Source organism: Nematolebias whitei, chromosome 23 (genome assembly GCF_014905685.2).
Source record: "Nematolebias whitei isolate Nwh7 chromosome 23, NemWhi1, whole genome shotgun sequence".
In the NCBI taxonomy this organism is placed as follows: domain Eukaryota; kingdom Metazoa; phylum Chordata; class Actinopteri; order Cyprinodontiformes; family Rivulidae; genus Nematolebias; species Nematolebias whitei.
In genome coordinates, this window is record NC_056520.1 from 21,952,510 (window position 1) to 21,969,914 (window position 17,405).

The 17,405-nt window shown below is 39.6% G+C and overlaps 1 protein-coding gene across 1 annotated transcript in view; it reads right to left on the reverse strand.

Moving 5' to 3' along the window:
* LOC119429098 (nck-associated protein 5) overlaps window positions 1–17,405 on the reverse strand; it is a 90,036-nt gene that overhangs the window by 3,979 nt on the left and 68,652 nt on the right. Inside the window, exons 13-16 of the mRNA XM_037696816.1 lie at window positions 11,803–12,138; window positions 9,081–9,202; window positions 8,628–8,757; window positions 6,302–6,465 (exon numbers count right to left, since the gene is read on the reverse strand). Coding sequence (XP_037552744.1) covers window positions 6,302–6,465; window positions 8,628–8,757; window positions 9,081–9,202; window positions 11,803–12,138 — 752 coding nt within the window. The remainder of the gene's footprint in view (window positions 1–6,301; window positions 6,466–8,627; window positions 8,758–9,080; window positions 9,203–11,802; window positions 12,139–17,405) is intronic.

Below are 17,405 nucleotides of genomic sequence, written 5' to 3' on the forward strand. Positions count from 1 at the left end.
TATCTCTGTAGTTATCTCTGTAGCTGTCTCTGTAGATATTGCTGTAGCTATCTCTGTAGTTATCTCTGTAGCTATCTCTGTAGCTATCTCTGTAGCTATCTCTGTAGATATCTCTGTAGCTGTCTCTGTAGATATCGCTGTAGTTATCTCTGTAGCTATCTCTGTAGGTATCTCTGTAGCTATCTCTGTAGATATCTCTGTAGCTGTCTCTGTAGATATCACTGTAGCTATCTCTGTAGCTATCTCTGTAGCTGTCTCTGTAGATAACTCTGTAGCTGTCTCTGTAGATATCGCTGTAGTTATCTCTGTAGCTATCTCTGTAGCTATCTCTGTAGATATCTCTGTAGCTGTCTCTGTAGATATCACTGTAGCTATCTCTGTAGCTATCTCTGTAGCTGTCTCTGTAGATAACTCTGTAGCTATCTCTGTAGTTATCTCTGTAGCTATCTCTGTAGTTATCTCTGTAGCTATCTCTGTAGCTGTCTCTGTAGCTATCTCTGTAGCTATCTCTGTAGGTATCTCTGTAGCTGTCTCTGTAGATATCTCTGTAGCTATCACTGTAGCTGTCTCTCTAGCTACTTCTGTAGCTATCTCTGTAGCTACTTTGGTAGATATCTCTGTAGCTACTTCTGTAACTGTCTCTGTAGCTATCTCTGCAACTATCTTTGTAGTTATCTCTGTAACTATGTCTGTATCTACTTCTGTAGCTATCTCTGTATATATCTCTAGGTATCTCTTTAGTTATCTATTTAGCTGTATCTGTAGCTACTTCTGTAACTGTCTCTGTCGCTATATCTGTAGCTACTTAAGTAGCTATACCTGTAGCTACTTCTGTAGCTATCTCTGTAGCTACTTCTGTAACTATCTTTGTAGCTTTGTCTGTATTGCGCATGGCTAGCTTAACGCTATGTTGGTGCTGGCAGTTGTTGACGGGGGGAGACAATTAGGTTTGGTACAAGTCGGTTTGGGGCACCCTCCTTGTATAATGGTATTGAAAACACTGATCTGTGTAGGAAAACAAATATGGTGGAACTGGACAAGGATAAAATTTCAGAGAAGATGTTTGGGTGGAAATAGTGGTGGCTCACTACCAGCCTCAAATACTTGTACTTGTACTCGTAAAAACACCTTAATACTGACTGATACAATTTTATGCTCGGTGATGTCATTTCCTGCTTGACTCTGCCGGCAACCAAAGACAAAAAATAAACAATATCCATAGTAGAGACATTTGAAGCCAAAAACTGGTGATAAGAATATCAAAGTTCATGCTCAATAATCCAGGTACAAATCCAACAATGTTTAGTCAGGTCATCTGGACGGTTTCTTTTTTTGCTGAGACGTTTCATCCTTCATCCAAAGGACTTAATCAGTCTGAGGAGCCACAAACAAACTGAATCTCACAAGCAGCACACTCCCATAGTGGAAAAAACAGTTTGCTTGTGATAGAATGTTTGTTGTGTTCTTAATAAAAAGACTTCTGTTTCTAAAGTCACTGTGTAATGTTTAGTACTGCTTCATTAACTACTCGGTATCGACAATTACCCAAACGGAAGTACTCAGTTTGAAAAGAACTGGTATTTGGACACCTCTAGGTGAAAATATTTGAGTCAATCTGCTGTTAAACAAAAACAATAGTCAGAAAGCTGTCAAGAACACGTACTGGGGCATCAGTAAGACTGAGTTCAACACCAAAACACACATGGCTTTTGGAAAGCTTCGCTAAACCGATAAGTTTAAACATTTTTCAACTCTAACCCTAACATTGCTTCACCGTTGTGGGCCTATTTTCTGTCACTCCCGCTGTTTTTGTAGGTAAAGTCAAAGCACACTTGGTAGCCAGCAGCCGTTCACAAAATATGAGACAAATCTTGCGCGGGTTACGTTTGAACGAGAGCTGGGAAGCGAAAAAACGTCAGAAAAAATAAAATAATGGACGGAACAACAAAATGTGTTCAAAGAAGACAAGGAGTTGTAGAGGAGGAGCAGAAATAGAGGTAAGACAAGGAAAGACACGTGGAAGAAAAGGGAGAGTGTGAGGACAGGAGGGTGGGGGGGGGGGGCATTAGCAGGGCCTGTCAGGTGTTGTCAGGATGATGAATGGGAGGCCAGCGTGGGCTGTGAGGACTCTGATGGGAGCCGCTGAGCTTTACATCACTCTCCTGAGTGTTTGTGAAAGGTTATTAAAGGCGTTTAAATCACAGCTCTCTGACACGGGCCCGCGAGCAGACGCCAAACTTCCACAAGCCCGAGCCGGTGACGGCGTCTCCGGAGTCCCGAGCGTCGACACAAAGGTAAGGCGGTGGTGGGAGGGGCTGGCGCAAGTATGGATGTGTCCGGCCAGGGGTGAGGAGGGGACGACACTCACATAGATTGTCTTTCTGAGGAGAATAATGTAGGGTAAATGGGTTCAGCAGCAGTCGTTCATCATTAGAGCCGCTCCACCGCCGTGTTGGAATGAGGTTAGAGTCGACAGAGACAACTAGCTGCGATTCTGCCACAAAACTTATTTACGTTCAAAGCATTTGCACTTCATTATCGGAGTACTGAAAATCCCTGAAAATTTTTCAAATGAAACCCGAGTTCTCTGAAGGAACGCCAATTGTTGAGCGACTTCTGTGGCAAAGTTTTAAACGGAGGTTTAGAGCGCACCCTCGAGATGTGTGTTCAGGATGACTTTCAGCTACTACCACACCAAGTTTAAGCTCAGGGGATGGAAATGAAAGGTTTTACAAGGGCCTATATCCCTAGGAGTTCTGTTACACCCATCATCAAGAAATTAAATTAATATATGGGACATGTGTAAATCTACCAAGAGCAGGCTGTCCTCACAAACTGAGTGACTGTGCAGGAAGGATAATAGTGAGAGAGACCACCAAGACGTCTGCGAGCACTCTGAAGGAGTTACAAGCTTCAGTAGGTGAGATGGGAGAGACTGAGCATACAGCAACTGTTGCCCAAGTTCTTCATAAGCCTGAGCATTATGGGAGAATGGCAAAGAAAATCAGTGTTTCACCTACCGTTATCCAAGGAGGGCGCCCCGCCCTGTCAACAGAACCGAACACCCTGCCTACCGAAATGTCCTTCACCCACAACACCCACCTTCAACCCTGCCCCACCCCCCGCATCCCAGGACAATCGCCGGCACTGATGTAATGATAAGCTAGCGGCACGCAACATAGATGCTCTAGCTAAAACGCTACAAACAGATGTAGTGCTCCGCTTCTCTCACCTCTCCCCCAACCCACCCCCGTCAACAACTGCCAACACTAATGTAGCGATAAGCTAGCAACATGTAATACAGCCACGCTAACTAGAATGCCACAAACATATGTAGCGCTTCGCTCACCTCTCCCACAAACCATCCCATCAATAACTGCCAGCACTAATGTAGCGATAAGCTAGCGACACGCAACATAGATGCGCTAGCTAAAACGCTACAAACAGATGTAGCGCTCCGCTTCTCTAACCTCTCCCCCAACAACAACTACCAGCACTGATGTAGCGCTAAGCTAGTGTGCGACACAGACGTGTCTCTCCACACACACCCTCATCGACAAAAATCAGAACGGATGAACAATCTGCCAAGGTAAGTGACCTAGGGGAAACACTGCATACTGTTAATGAAAACCCAGATTAAATCTGGACTAGAGGATCTAAATAATTAGACGTGTAGTGTTCTTTAACAGAAGGTGTTTTTGTTTACAGTGAGTGCAGACCTGCATTTCAGAATTGCATATCAATTTATCTGCAAAACTCCTTGAGTGAATTTATTTAAAATGCACCACTTGATGAAGTTCAGCGTAACATTTTTCAATATTTGACTAAACTGTTTAAAATGAATGACTTTAACCAGAGTTACAAAAAACAGCTGATTATAATGCAAAGATGAAATATTTGCGTTTTTTCCTCGCTAATATTTTCCTGTTTACATGCAGCTACTGCTCTGAAGTTACAAACAAAAAAACAACTCAGAGTAATTGAACTGTTTAGATATGTAGATTAAATTAAAATGTTTTAATTGTGTGAATGTTTATAAATCAGTCACACAATTAAGGTCCATTTTTCATCCGTACATGTTTCGGCACAAAATTTCTTCAACAGATTTTGTGCTATTTTATTAAATCATATATCAAAACGTTCGGCTCATTCGGGACATTCCTGATGTGACGTTTGGTATTTGTAGGAATTTTACTTTTTGAAATAGTTCGCTATTTCGGCCATTTTTTCATTGAAAATGAATGGAGCTCTCTTCACCTTCAACCTTTTACTGCTCCTTTGAGTTTAATTCTGCTAATTTCATTTATTTTCTGCCTTTTCAGCTACGTTTTAGGTATTTTTCTGCTAATTTAGGCTTTTGTTTTGTTATTTGTTTTTTTGCTTATGTCCAACTTTTGTGATTCTTTCATTTAATTTAAATGTCTTATTAGGGATGCACGATATTATCGGCATGGTATCGGTATCGTCTAATATTAGCGTTAAAGTTAAATATCGGACGTTGGCCATTCCATCAAAATAACTCACCGATATAAAAGGCGCTGTTTTTGTATGACGACACAGTGACAAGGATGCCTGCAGCGCCAGCACAATGTGATGTCATGCGTGCCTACCTGATCTGGTCATGGCGGGAGAGGAAGAAGTGAAAATTTCGGTGGTGTGGAAGTTTTTTAAAGTGTCGGAAACTGACAGCAGAACTGCTATTTGGAATGAATGCTCAGTGTCTCTGATGCGAGGAGGAGCGAAAACGAAGTCCTACAACACTTCGAACCTAATTAACCATTTCAAGAACCACCATTCCGACCATTACGATGAGGTCATGGCGGCCAGAAAGGAAAGCGAGAGAGCGGTCAACCGTGGAGAAACAAAACCTCACCAGCGGTCCATTCTTCAAGCTTTGGACAAAGCAAGGAAATACAGCCGCGACCAGCCAAGGGCAAAAGACATCAGAAACCGATGGAGTGTATTGCTCTGGATAACCAATCATTTTCATTCGATGAGGATATCGGCTTCTGAAAATTTTTGGACTACGTTGAGCCTTGATCGTTCTCAGTCGGAGATATTTTTCCGACGTAGCCTTACCCGAGTTTCAGGCCGTCCTTTCCGACGTCATTGAGAAGCTAATAGCACTTAGTTGAGTTTTATCATTATTTTCAGTCCCCTTTTTGACATCTGCATTTGGTGGCAGGCCAAATTGACAAAGACCGTGCAGAATAATGTAGTATTTTAATTACACAACAGAAAAAGCTATGTAGTCTCTGTAAGTAGGTCTAGGGGGAAAAATATCGGTATTGGTATCGGATATTGGACAAATAAGTTTTAACATATCGGCATATAAGATATTGGCCAAAAATCCAATATCATGCATCCCTACTATTTGTTTTCATGCCAATAATTCCAGTTTTATTTATATTTTTCAGCTACTTTTATGCTAATTACTGCATTTTTCTGCTTATTTAACCATTTTTCTCCAATGTAAACTTTTTCAGCATTTATTTGATTTATTTTTCAGCCTTTTCGCACTTCCTGCAGCTTCATCGTTCCAATTCTCAGCTACGTCAAGTACGCTTTAGCTTATAAAGCTGTTTTCAGCTAAACCATTCAGCAATAGTCACACTGCATTTTTACCAAAAATGTTATATTTTGTAGTTTTATTCTTGTTTTTAAATTAGGTATCGTATTTTCCGGCGTATAAGTCACATCAGTCATAAAAAGTATCATGAAGAGGGAAAAAAAATAAAAAATAAAAGTCTCTTCGGCATATAAGCGGAAGGACAGGAAAATCTATGCCAAAAAAAAACGGCGACTTATATGCCGGAAAATACGGTAGTTGTCCTAATACGCTGCTGTAAAGACAGCGTAACTTTTAAAAACTATTTCTGTGGTAAATAAATCACAGAAACCTTCGCTCCGATGTGATAAGAATGAGTGCGCCACGTAAATGTAGATGTTTTTTCCCCTCCACTTCACATAAACAATTGTTGTCTTGTTTTGTTTAGTCAGAGGTTTTGCTTGCAGAGTATGGATTTTTGTGTCAGGGTCCGTGTTGGGAGGGTCTGGTCGGCCCACCGAGCCGGTCCGCTCAGGCTGGAGAGGCCATTTCATGCTCTCTGACCCTCATTTGTCATTCAGCTACATTAAATACTCGTAGGCAAATACCTGCTGACAGGAGCGGCTGAGGCGATCGAAAGCAATTAGGGGGGTGTTTTCTATTTAAAACAAAATCTGCAAACAATCCTCAAAGCAGGAACAAGAAAACCCCGGAGAGTAAAAAATGTCCGCAGCGAAAAAAAGAAATACTCACACTGAGCCAGTCTCCTGCTTTGCCATCGAGAGAGGACTCCTTGTGCAACAAGTTGTACTGGGAAAGTCGCCTGCTGTCCTTGAACACCTCGTGTTGGTAGAAATCCATGATGGACAAGGATTTCTCCACGCTCCGCCTCTTCAGGGTGTCCTCTCTCTGCTCAGCTGTGAAGCCGAAGGAAAGTTTGATTGAAAACGCGTGAAAACGGCTGGAGCCTTTCACAAACCAGTGAGGATACAGTTAGCTTGTTGAAAGACAAACACACACTGAAATAACTTGAAACTAACAATATTAATAATGAAAAATGCTGCAAAAATATTCAAAGACAGTCGCTGCGTTTGTATTTTGAACAGAATTGTTTTGAAAAACAAACAAATGAAGCTGGTCTTGGCTAAAAGGATGGCAGCCTTGGTTTAATATTTAATATATCAAGTGATTTCTTTAAATCTCGGAGACCTCTGCTCCTGTCCTCGGGTGTTTTGGTCCACTCCTTGTGAGCAAACTGTTCCAGCTGTCTCAGGTCTGAAGGTTTCAGCTCCTACAGATGTTCAACACAATCTAGATCAGGACTCTGAAGGCCACTTCAGAACAGTCCACTTTGGTTCTGAACCATTCTTGTGTGTTTTTATGTGTTGATTCATTGTGTGAATATTTATGAAACATTCACATGACTGTGAGCCATTTTCCTTCTGTACGTTTTTCAGCATCTTTCTCTTTCCACAATTTTTAAGCTATTTCAACAAATCGTAAATCAAAACATTTAGCTTGTAAGGGTGCTATGACTTTTGGTATTGGTGCAACTTTAGCTTTTTGAAATATTTAGCCTTTTCTGCCTTTTTTCCCTCATAGAAAATGAATTGAGCTCATTTTACGTCCTTCAAATCTTTATATCTGTTTACAACCTTTTACTGTTCCTTTCACATTTTGTTCTGCTTCAGCTTCTTTCAGCTGCCTTCTGCACATTTTAACTATTTTTCAGCTACTTTCAGCAGTTTTTTTCAGCAGTTTTGTGCTCCTTTTAGCTTCTTTCTGCTAACTACAACATTTTTGTGCTTCTTCTAACTTATTTCTACTATATTCAGCTTGTTATGCTCCTTTCAGCTTATTTATCAAGGTTTCAGCTTTTTCTACTATTTCAGCTGCTATTTAATCGTTTTTCTGCAAATTTAAGCTTTTTCAGACATTTCCACATTTCTTGCACTCATTCATTTTTTTTCAGCCCAATTCAGCAAAAAGGTGCTCTCTGCACTTCCTACTTATAATTTCAGCATCTTTCTGCTTTTTTAGCTACTTTTCAGCTGTTTTTTTTTTCTTTTTCTAATTTTAGCTTTTTTCTGTGATGTGCTCATTTCTGATTCTTTCAGCCTACTTGGGCAAACCAGTTCTTTCTGCAGTTTTATGCTAATTTAATCTTCTACCTTTTCAGATAACTTTTTAGAATTTACTTTAAGTAATTTCAGCTGTTTTCAGATAAATTCAAGTTTTTCCTGCAATTTCTGCTTCTTTCTGGCTAATTAACTTCTGTATGCTAATTTCAGCTTATGTTCGTTTCAACTTTTTCCTGCTAGTTCTGCTATTTCAGCTACAATTTAGCTGTTTTTATGCAAATGTTTGCCTTTTCAGCTAATTCCACTTTTTTTTAACTCATTTTAGCTCTTTCCGCTTCATTCTTCTAGTTTAAGTTTCTTTCTGCCTTTTCAACTATTTTTTTGCTCATTTCAGCTATTTTAGCTAATTTTGTGCTAATTTCTGCTTATTTAAACACAATTCAGAAAACATGCGTTCTTTCTACTTTCTTCTACTTATTTAGGCTTGTTCTTCTTCCATTTCAGCTACATTTCAGCATGTTTTTAGCTAATTTTATAATTTTTGTGCAAATTTCTGCTTATTTAAACCTAATTCCGCAAATATGTGTTCTTACTGCTTTACTCTACTTATTTAGGCTTGTTCTTCCATTTCAGCTACATTTCAGCACGTTTTTAGCTAATTTCGGCTGTTTTTCATCAAGTTCTTCAGCAATACGTATTCACACTGCATTTTTGCAGGAAATGCACTTTCTCTAGTTTAGCATATCCCTGTGGGCAAATTACTTTTAATCCTGTCTAGGAGTGCCACCCTTTTAGTCAAGGCCAGTTTCATCAACTTATTTTTTTTAAACGATTCCCTTGAACAAAAAAATTAAAATCACTGACTATCTTTATTAATTGGTTTTCAGTCATTTTCATTTTATTAGTTTCAGGTTAATTCAGAGAACGATCATTATTGAAACGCTACAAACAACTCTAGATCTGCAAACAGTTTTGGAGACAAACGATCTCAAACCAACCAGAGTCGGTCCTCCTGGTTCTGTCGATCGGGGCTCTTTGTGGCGAGGACGCGGTGCTTCCTGTTCGCTCCGGTTCGGTCTCCGTGTCGCTGCTGCTGCCTGAGTACGTGCACACTCGGAGGGTTGTTTGCTGATAACGGACAAAAAGGCAAAGTTACTTAAAAAAACAAAACAATAAAAAAGCACTAGCATATTTACAATTTGTGGTGAAAAGTGTTCCCAAATTATTCTCTGAGCAGAATTTCGTTATATGCAATCCTTCAAGGAATGCTGGGAATTATTGTTTTATGATAGAATGACCCAGCCAGATGACCTGACTGAACAGTGTTGGATTTTCACCTGGATTATTGAGCATGAACTTTGGTGTTATGATAGATTTCTTTATATTTGAGATTTACAGGAATATTCTGAGGCTTTCGTGTGTTTAAACAGTTGGAGACTGAGTCAGCGTACACCGGCTGTATTTTGCTCCTTGGTTTTCATCTTCCTCTCCGTTTCTTTCTCCTTGTCTTCGGTAGAAGCAGCGGCGGTGCTGCGTTGGGCACCAAGGCTCAACCTCTTCGTCCTGATCACATCTGTAAATGGAGAGGGGTTACGAGGAATGATTAGAAGAAGCACAAATGTTAAATTTGAGCATGTAGGCAGCAGAAAGTGGATTTTTTTCTGTTAATTTTCCATCCAGCTGACGGACAGACTGAACTAAAACCCATATCCGACTGGTTTCACGTCCACTTCTCTGCACAAAATCCCGACGAGGCAGCGTGAATGGTGTCCAGCCTTTGATCGTTCTGTCCGAGGCCTTATTATCGCTGTACCTGCTGCCGCCTCAGAGAGGTGCCACTTTAATTGTCTCACATTCGGAAGCTTCTTTTATGCACGAGACTTTCAGCTGCATTAGAATACCAGGCTGCTTCTGAAAACGTCTTCACCTCTTTCTCTTTTTCCAAACATTGGGACAGACTGGGTCTTTTCAGGCAAATGATACATTTCTTGTCATTTACGCTAACTCCATCTCTTGCCTATGCAGCGTTACCGAGGTGATAGAGATGCAGCCTACGGACCTGTAGGTATAAATCTGTGCGTTATCGCTCATCCTCGTGTGTTAATGTAGCTTTAATCAACCATTCTGCCGTATGTCACACTCAGCACGTCTTTATGATCTATAGCTGTGCTGACATGCCTATCTAATTGCATTTGTGGATATTTTTCGAGGTATACGAGTGTCCTGGTTTCACCAATCTCAGGTGAGAGTCACGAGTCAGTGTTGATGCATTAGCCTCTCAATTAGCGGAGTAGCGGAGCGAACAAGGTTCTTTGTTTAATCAGAGTTTATTAACCAGACGACTTCCTCTCTTCTGTACACCCCCGAGCTCTCGGGAGGAAAATTTGGTATCATCAACGACAGCGACATCCGATACTTTACCTACATCCTGAAAGATAAACAAGCTTTATGCCATCTAACATGGTAATAGTTTGTTTTCGTGCTCTTTTTGCCCTAGAGGACAGTTAAAAAAAACAACAACCCATTTCTGACATGGAATCTTGGCCCAGTTCTACTTTAAAGTTAAAGATGGATCGCAGATCTGGTTTTTGAGGCTCTCTCTAAGCCTAAAATACAACAAATGTGCTTGATGCAGAATATAAATAAATAAAGAATTCAGAAAAAGTGAATACGCCTTATATTAAGAGGTTTGTGTCTGAGAGAAAACTGTTTTCATATTACACAAGCGGCACACCGTTGTTCCCAGTTGCTGAAAGATTTGAACAGTGAACGTTTGTAGTTTTTGAGATGAGTGTTTTTCTGGACTGGAATCGAACAGGGAATGGAAGTTAATGTTAATGTTTTTAATGCGAAATACTCAAGTGGGTAGGAGTTACACTGTGGAGAAGAACAGAGGTAAAGAATAGAGTGACAAATCCTGGTGAGCAGAGGGAGCAATTTTAATCCACCAACAGGTGCAACGGTGGAGCCAGGGGGTGGCCAATGGTGGCCTTGGCCACCATAGATTAATCTTTAGCCACCCCAACAGTCACCCCAATTATTTAAACTACTTTTAAGCTATATGGAAACTAGAAAGCATAGTTTCCTGAAATGACAAGGGTGGCCAGTTTACATATGTATATATGGTGGTGGCCATCTTGAATTTTGATTTGGTAATCCCATTTTCTATGGTAAACTTTCTTATACCTAGATACAGCTACATATCAAAAAGGAAAGTGGGCTGTTGCTTTATTATCTCAAATTATGGCGCTCACAAGGTTTACATATAATATGGTGGTGGCCATCTTGGATTTTGACCTCGATACACAATTTTTGAAAGTTACATTTCTTACTTCTAGATGTAGCCACACACTAAAACGAAAGGTCGTACCACATTTATTTTCAAGGTATCATGCTCACAACATGCACAGATGGATGGACGGACAGTATTTCAGAAAGGGATTTTTGTTTGAAGCTCAAATGTTGAGTACCAGTGAGTGGTTTAGTATAATAGGCTTAAATACTATTGTTTTTAATTATAAGTTGTTTGTACACTTTCCATAGATAGGTAGGTGATATGCACTTCTTTATGGAACTCTATATCTTTATTTATATATATTTATGCTCTTACACTCTCAGATGATGGAATTTGTCTTGATATTTTGTTTTCATATCAACGAAGATAATATTTTCGTTTGTCAGTTTTCAAATACAGTAAACCTTTTGGTATCATTTTGCCTGAGTTTGCCTAAAGGGATGTTAAATGATTTTTAAAAAAAAGTTAGACAATATTACAAAAACAATCATTGGACAATCAGATGTCATTTATATGCTGATGACACACACATGAATATATCAGTTTATAAGCTGATGATACACACATGAATATATCAGTTTATATGCTGATGATACATACATGAATATATCAGTTTATTTGTTGATGATACACATGAATATATCAGTTTATATGCTGATGATACACATGTGAATATAGCAGTTTCTACCACTCTAAACTTGTAATCAGTTTTAATTCCTAACAAATCAGACTTAAAAATGTGACTAATGAATTTATTTCTAGCAGATGGCATTATCGGCATGCTTTTTTCCCAGGATTAGCTAAACAAGAAGTAATAAACAAAACTCTGGCTTATGTGATGAAATGTGTTTCATTCTTTTTTTTGACATATAACTGACCTGAGGATGCCAGTTTAGGCAGGCGGCTCTGGGTGTCCCGGGTACTTCCGCTGCAGGTCACAGTGGGGTCAGACAGTGAGTGGCCCAAGGTGGTGGTGGTTTTGGTGGTGGGAGTGTGCAGGTGGGGTTTTGGAAGGGAAGGCACTTTCACGTCAGGTTGCAAGGGGTCCGGGTGAGAAGACGAGGGTTCCTGTTGGTGCTCGGAGGAGCCAACGGTCACCCCACCTGGGCTGGATTCAGATTTGGGGATGTGGCGACCGCTGGCTCGTGTGACTGAATCAGGGAGGGGAAAAGTGCCGATGCCACTGTCCAGAGTTCTCATCTGACAACTGGAGTCTAGAGGGACAGGGAGAGGAATGTGACGTCTGGGAAACAACAACCACCAAGTGTAGGGTAAAAACAAAAAACAACAACAGGGAGGGCTTGGATTTACATGCAACGGAAGGGATTGTGAGTAAACAGGGAATCTGTGGCAGGTTAGATTGAAAGAGAAAGAAAAAGCATGAGTGAACAGTTGACTGAAATTCTGTCACATTGTGTAAATAATCACTGAAGCTCCATTTTGTCAAGAAATGACAGCCAGCTGGAACAGATGGGAGTCTTGAGCAGATGGAAAGCTCTGCTGAATCCCATTTAACTAAAAACAATCATAATTAATTCCCTCTGCATTACATGTCAAAGTTTAAACAGAGATTTTGCGTGATCTGTTAGTGCTCAGAGTATGTGTTAGGGATGCCTCTTAGCTACTGCCATACAAAATTAGACCTCAGTAACTATAAAAAAGGCTGTTGTCATCATTTTTGTGTTTGTTAAGGTCAATTGCTGTGGTCACAGAGAAAATATATATATATTTTTTCTGTATTATTTTGTAGTACACCCTTTTTGGTTTGATGCTGTTTTTTTTTTTTGCTTTGTGTTTGGCTTTAGTTAACTTTTTCATATTCATTCATCAAACCTGCCTTCAGTAAATATGTGCTACTATTAAGAGTCTCTGCTTTCTTGATGTCATGTTTTGTTTTTGCTCTTTGGACTGCCTGCACTTTGGTTTAAGTATAAAAAGGTTTATATTAAGTTGCGGCACACCGATGTTCCCTGTAACTGAAAGATTTGAATAGTGAATCTGAAATTTTTGAGATGAGTGTTTTTCTGGACTGGAATTGAACAGGGAATGCAAGTAAACCTAAATGTTTTTTTTTTTTTTTGGTATAAGATATTCAAATAGGTCAGCATTACACTGTGTATAAGAAGAGAGGTTGACTTCTTTTTTTGCTTATTCAAGGCAGCACTGAGTGATGGATACTTGGGAGTGGAGGGAGCAATTTTACCCATGACCAGGTGCAATGGCGGAGCCAGGGGGTGGCCAGTGGTGGCTTCGGTCACCATAAAATAATATTTGGCCTACCCAAGGGCCACCCCAATCATCAGTTATCAACAAAGCTAGGCTCTCTAGTTTTGTCTCCATTTAGCTTATTAGCTTAAGCAATCCTAACCTTGCTTTTTTCCCCACTTCCATAAGAGTGGCAAGCTAACATTAGCACAGTATGCTATTGTCTTTTCTTTTAGTTGCTCCCTTCTTCATGCGTTATAACAGCGAGCTAACTCGTACAAAAGTTTTAACAGTTGTATTACACAGGATGGGCTCCCTGATACAACCTGGGCTCAAACCTTTAGCTTCAGTAGTGACTACCAAGCTACAGGAGCCCTCACTGTTGGCACAGTCTGTTACGAGTCTTTAACCTGATTGAAGACGGATAGCACAGCTAAAGGTAAAAACACAAATGGTTATAGCTCAAACATATTTACACACAAAGATAAAATTTAGGGATGCACGACATTATCTGCATGGTATCAGTATCTGCCGATATTAGCGATAAAGTTAAATATCAGACATCGGACATTCCACCAAAATAACTCATTGATATAAAAGACTTCTATTTTAAGTTAATTTTTAATCTGTCAAGTATATATATTAATGCACCACTACGTATGCACTTTCACTTGTCGCTTGTGAACAGGTTGAGTATAGATTTGTGAAAATTTACAAATTTGCACTGTTCGAGTGTTGTCATTGTGTTAGAGAGAGTAAATGTCATGAATAAATTTGACATTAAACATAATTCAAGTTGAAGTGTTGCATCATTTTCAGCCCCTTTTTGTCATCTGTATTTGGTGGCAGGCAAAACTGACAAAGACCATGCAGAATAATGTAGTATTTTAATTCCACAGCAGAAAAAGCTATGTAGTCTCTGTAAGTAGGTCTAGGGGGAAAAAATATCAGTATTGGTATCGGCCAAAGAAGTTTTAACATATTAGCATATCGGCCAAAAATCCAATATCGTACATCCCTAATAAAATTTGTTGTGACCATAGCTGAAACTCATCCCCAACACATACTTTGCGTGCTAACAATCATGTAAGATGTGTTTAAAACTTTTACTAGCAAAGCAACAGTCAATGTGCCTTTCTTTACACAATACTGCTTTATTTATTTCTTACTAGGCCTGTCGCGATAAACAATAAATCAATTAATCACATGATAAATGAAAATTATCGACCTCATTTTCATTTATCGGCTTTATCGTTTCTTCTTGTCTCTCTCTTTCTACTGAAGACACTGGATGACAAATGCTCAACTCCGGTGCTCTTCACTGACCCCTCCCTTTCTCCTCTTTTTAAAATCTGTTTTAACCGTCCAAAATCGTGTTTTTGGATAGTTAAAAGCAGCTAAGCTGAGAAGCTAAGCTACGAGCTAAGCTAACAGGCCGACCTCGGGGAAAAAACCTCCGTCTTGTCGAAGCTCCAAAATTCACAGTTGAAACCCGTGCCTTCGTGTAAGAAGTTGTTTTTCTCTGCAAAAAGAAGCTGAGAACTTGTTTACTGATTTTTTTATTAAAAGTTTTGTGTGAAAAATGCTATGCTGAAGAGCTCAAACCACACCGAGTGTCCACTATTTTGAGAATCGGAATAAAGGAAGGAGAGACAGTCCATGTCACGTCAAGGGGCCTCCCTCCCATTTTTCTTAAAGAGCCACGCTGCTCGATCCCTCACTATCCATCCTTTGGTTCAAACAGTCTTATACTGCCATCTGGTGGTCAAAAAAGTTACTACAATCAAAATAAAATTAACAATAATTTCTTCTTAAAATTGACAATTACTAATTATTGTCAAATTTCAAACAATATTATCGTTTATCGCAATAATTTTTGAGACAATTAATCGCCCAGCAAAATTTGTTACCGTGACAGGCCTATTTATTACAACTACTATTTACTGTCCTCTGTTTTTTCGTGCTCCTAGTAGAAGCGAGGGAGCTGAATTAAAAATCACGTTAATAAGACCCCTGTTGGCCCTCCGTGTCAACCTGTGGGCAACTCTAAAACGGTTCTTCTATTTTGAAATATGGGGAGATATAGGACTCAGTCAAAATCAATAACCATTTCTTTTTAGCGTAACTGCAACTCAGATCTACGTGGTTAAACCCAATCATCCACTAGTCATCCGCTGGAAGATCATCAAATGTCTGTTAAAATCAATTTTGTCTCAAGAGTTTTACTGGTCTTTCTTTTTTTGCACGTATGAAAGAAAACTCTTCGACCACATAGACTTTTCTGAATGACAGAGGCACAAAAAGCTAAAAAACACTCAAAATGTGGATTTTCTCTGATTGCGTTTGTGCTATGCTATTAACCTTGAAGAAAATTGGGAGATGGACATACAGTATAATCACAACCTGTTTTTCAGTAAAAAGATTTATCCAAGGAGTTTTCCCTTTAGCTTTCTAAGTTCAGGAGTTTTTTTTTTGTAATGAACCTGTGAAAATGAGTCCTGGGTGTAAGAGATGTACAGAAAAACTACAGTCACCAACCAGTGTCATTTGTACATGTATGTGCAGTGAAACACATGAGGACACTGAAGCAAAAGAGGAAAAAACAACAACTCTTGACTAACAAAAATCCAACGTGTAAGAAAGAGAAAGGCGAAACAAACCATCGATTACGCTGCTGGGTAATTGAATGCCAAGCCTGGCAGTTCAAAATGCCCTCTACATCCAAACTATAACAAGGTCCACGGTAATTCTACCCAGCGGCAAAAACAACTGGACGTAATCTAGTTTTTCATGAGCTCCATATCGCTTCGGTACACAACCTGCAGGCTTAGAGGGAGAAAGCTGTTTCACGGTGTGGAACGGGCGCAGGAGGAGAAAGAAAGAGTAATCACGGAGACAACAATCAGATGAAAAGGCAACAGCAGGTTGACGCTAATTCCGAAGTCACGGCTCCGTAATAGCCACAAGTTTCCAGAGACAATACAGACTCATAAGAAGACTTTTTGCTGCTCGAAGCCATCTGAAAAATCCAAATATCGCAGGCCTCCAAAGTCAATTTTGAAACAGCAGAAGAAGAAAAAGCAAAACTCCTGGCATTGATCAACAATGGCATCCAACCTGTGCAGATGTATTAGGTCCATTTTGGACCAAGAGTCAAAGTGTTTGTTATTGTCCCTTTATAGGGAGGAAAAACAGCCTCGAGGGAAGTCCTTCGATACCAGAAAAGATGTGAACTTCAGAACTCACATCCGTAACCTGTGCCTCCATCTCAGATAAAACTCAGAGAAAACTTTTTGCATGATTGATGGCATTCAGCCGGTGAGTCTCTGCAGAGACGTGTTATTGTATCAGAGATAAGAACGTCTATTTCAAACTTAGTGGAAGTGCAGAGTTAGCAGAATAAACAAAACAAAATTAACCTGTTTAGTTTACAGAGCAATGAATCTAACTTAAGTCCCTTTTTCAGACTGCGTGAAATAATTTGATGAATTATGTGGAGAATAAATCAATTAGAAACTCAACAAAAAAAAAACACTTTATGCTTCATTTACATAACTATGGAAAAGTGTTTCAGTAGGGAGGGTGTTCTGTGAATTCATATTATCAATAATACTCTTAAGCAGTGCATGTGGTATTTTCTGAATATAAACACTGAAAAATAGACTGTATATTTTGGACAATTGTACATAAAATATCAATCATAGGCTGATAATCTGTTTAATTTTTTTGTGAGTTTTAGATCGTGAATCTTTTGTACACAGATCTACAATAATAGTGCTGGTTTCTATGCAATTTTTACTAAACTAAACAATAGCAAATGATTTTAAAATTTAAAGACGTGTAGCAGATGCATATAGTTACTGCATGATCTTTGGCATTTATTGGTGGGTGCTGCAGCACCCTGCACACCCCTTAATCTCACAGCATTGGTCAAATATATGCGTGAGTGTGTGTTCGTTATACAAGTGGGGCGCCCCGCCCCATCAACAGAACTGAGTGCTCCACCTACTGAACTGAACTGTCCCCACTCCCACATCGGCATCGACATAGCACTAAGCTAGTGGTGCCCAACACCAGCGCGATAGCTACAAAGCTAAAGACAGCACTCACACTGCCTCTTTCCTCACGCTGACCCCCCACCCCCACGCTTGAAAACTGTTGGTACAAACAGCGCACAGCACAGACATATTTTCGGCTCATATATATCAGTTTATATGTTGATGATACACACATGAATATATCAGTTTATATGCTGATGATACATGAATATATCAGT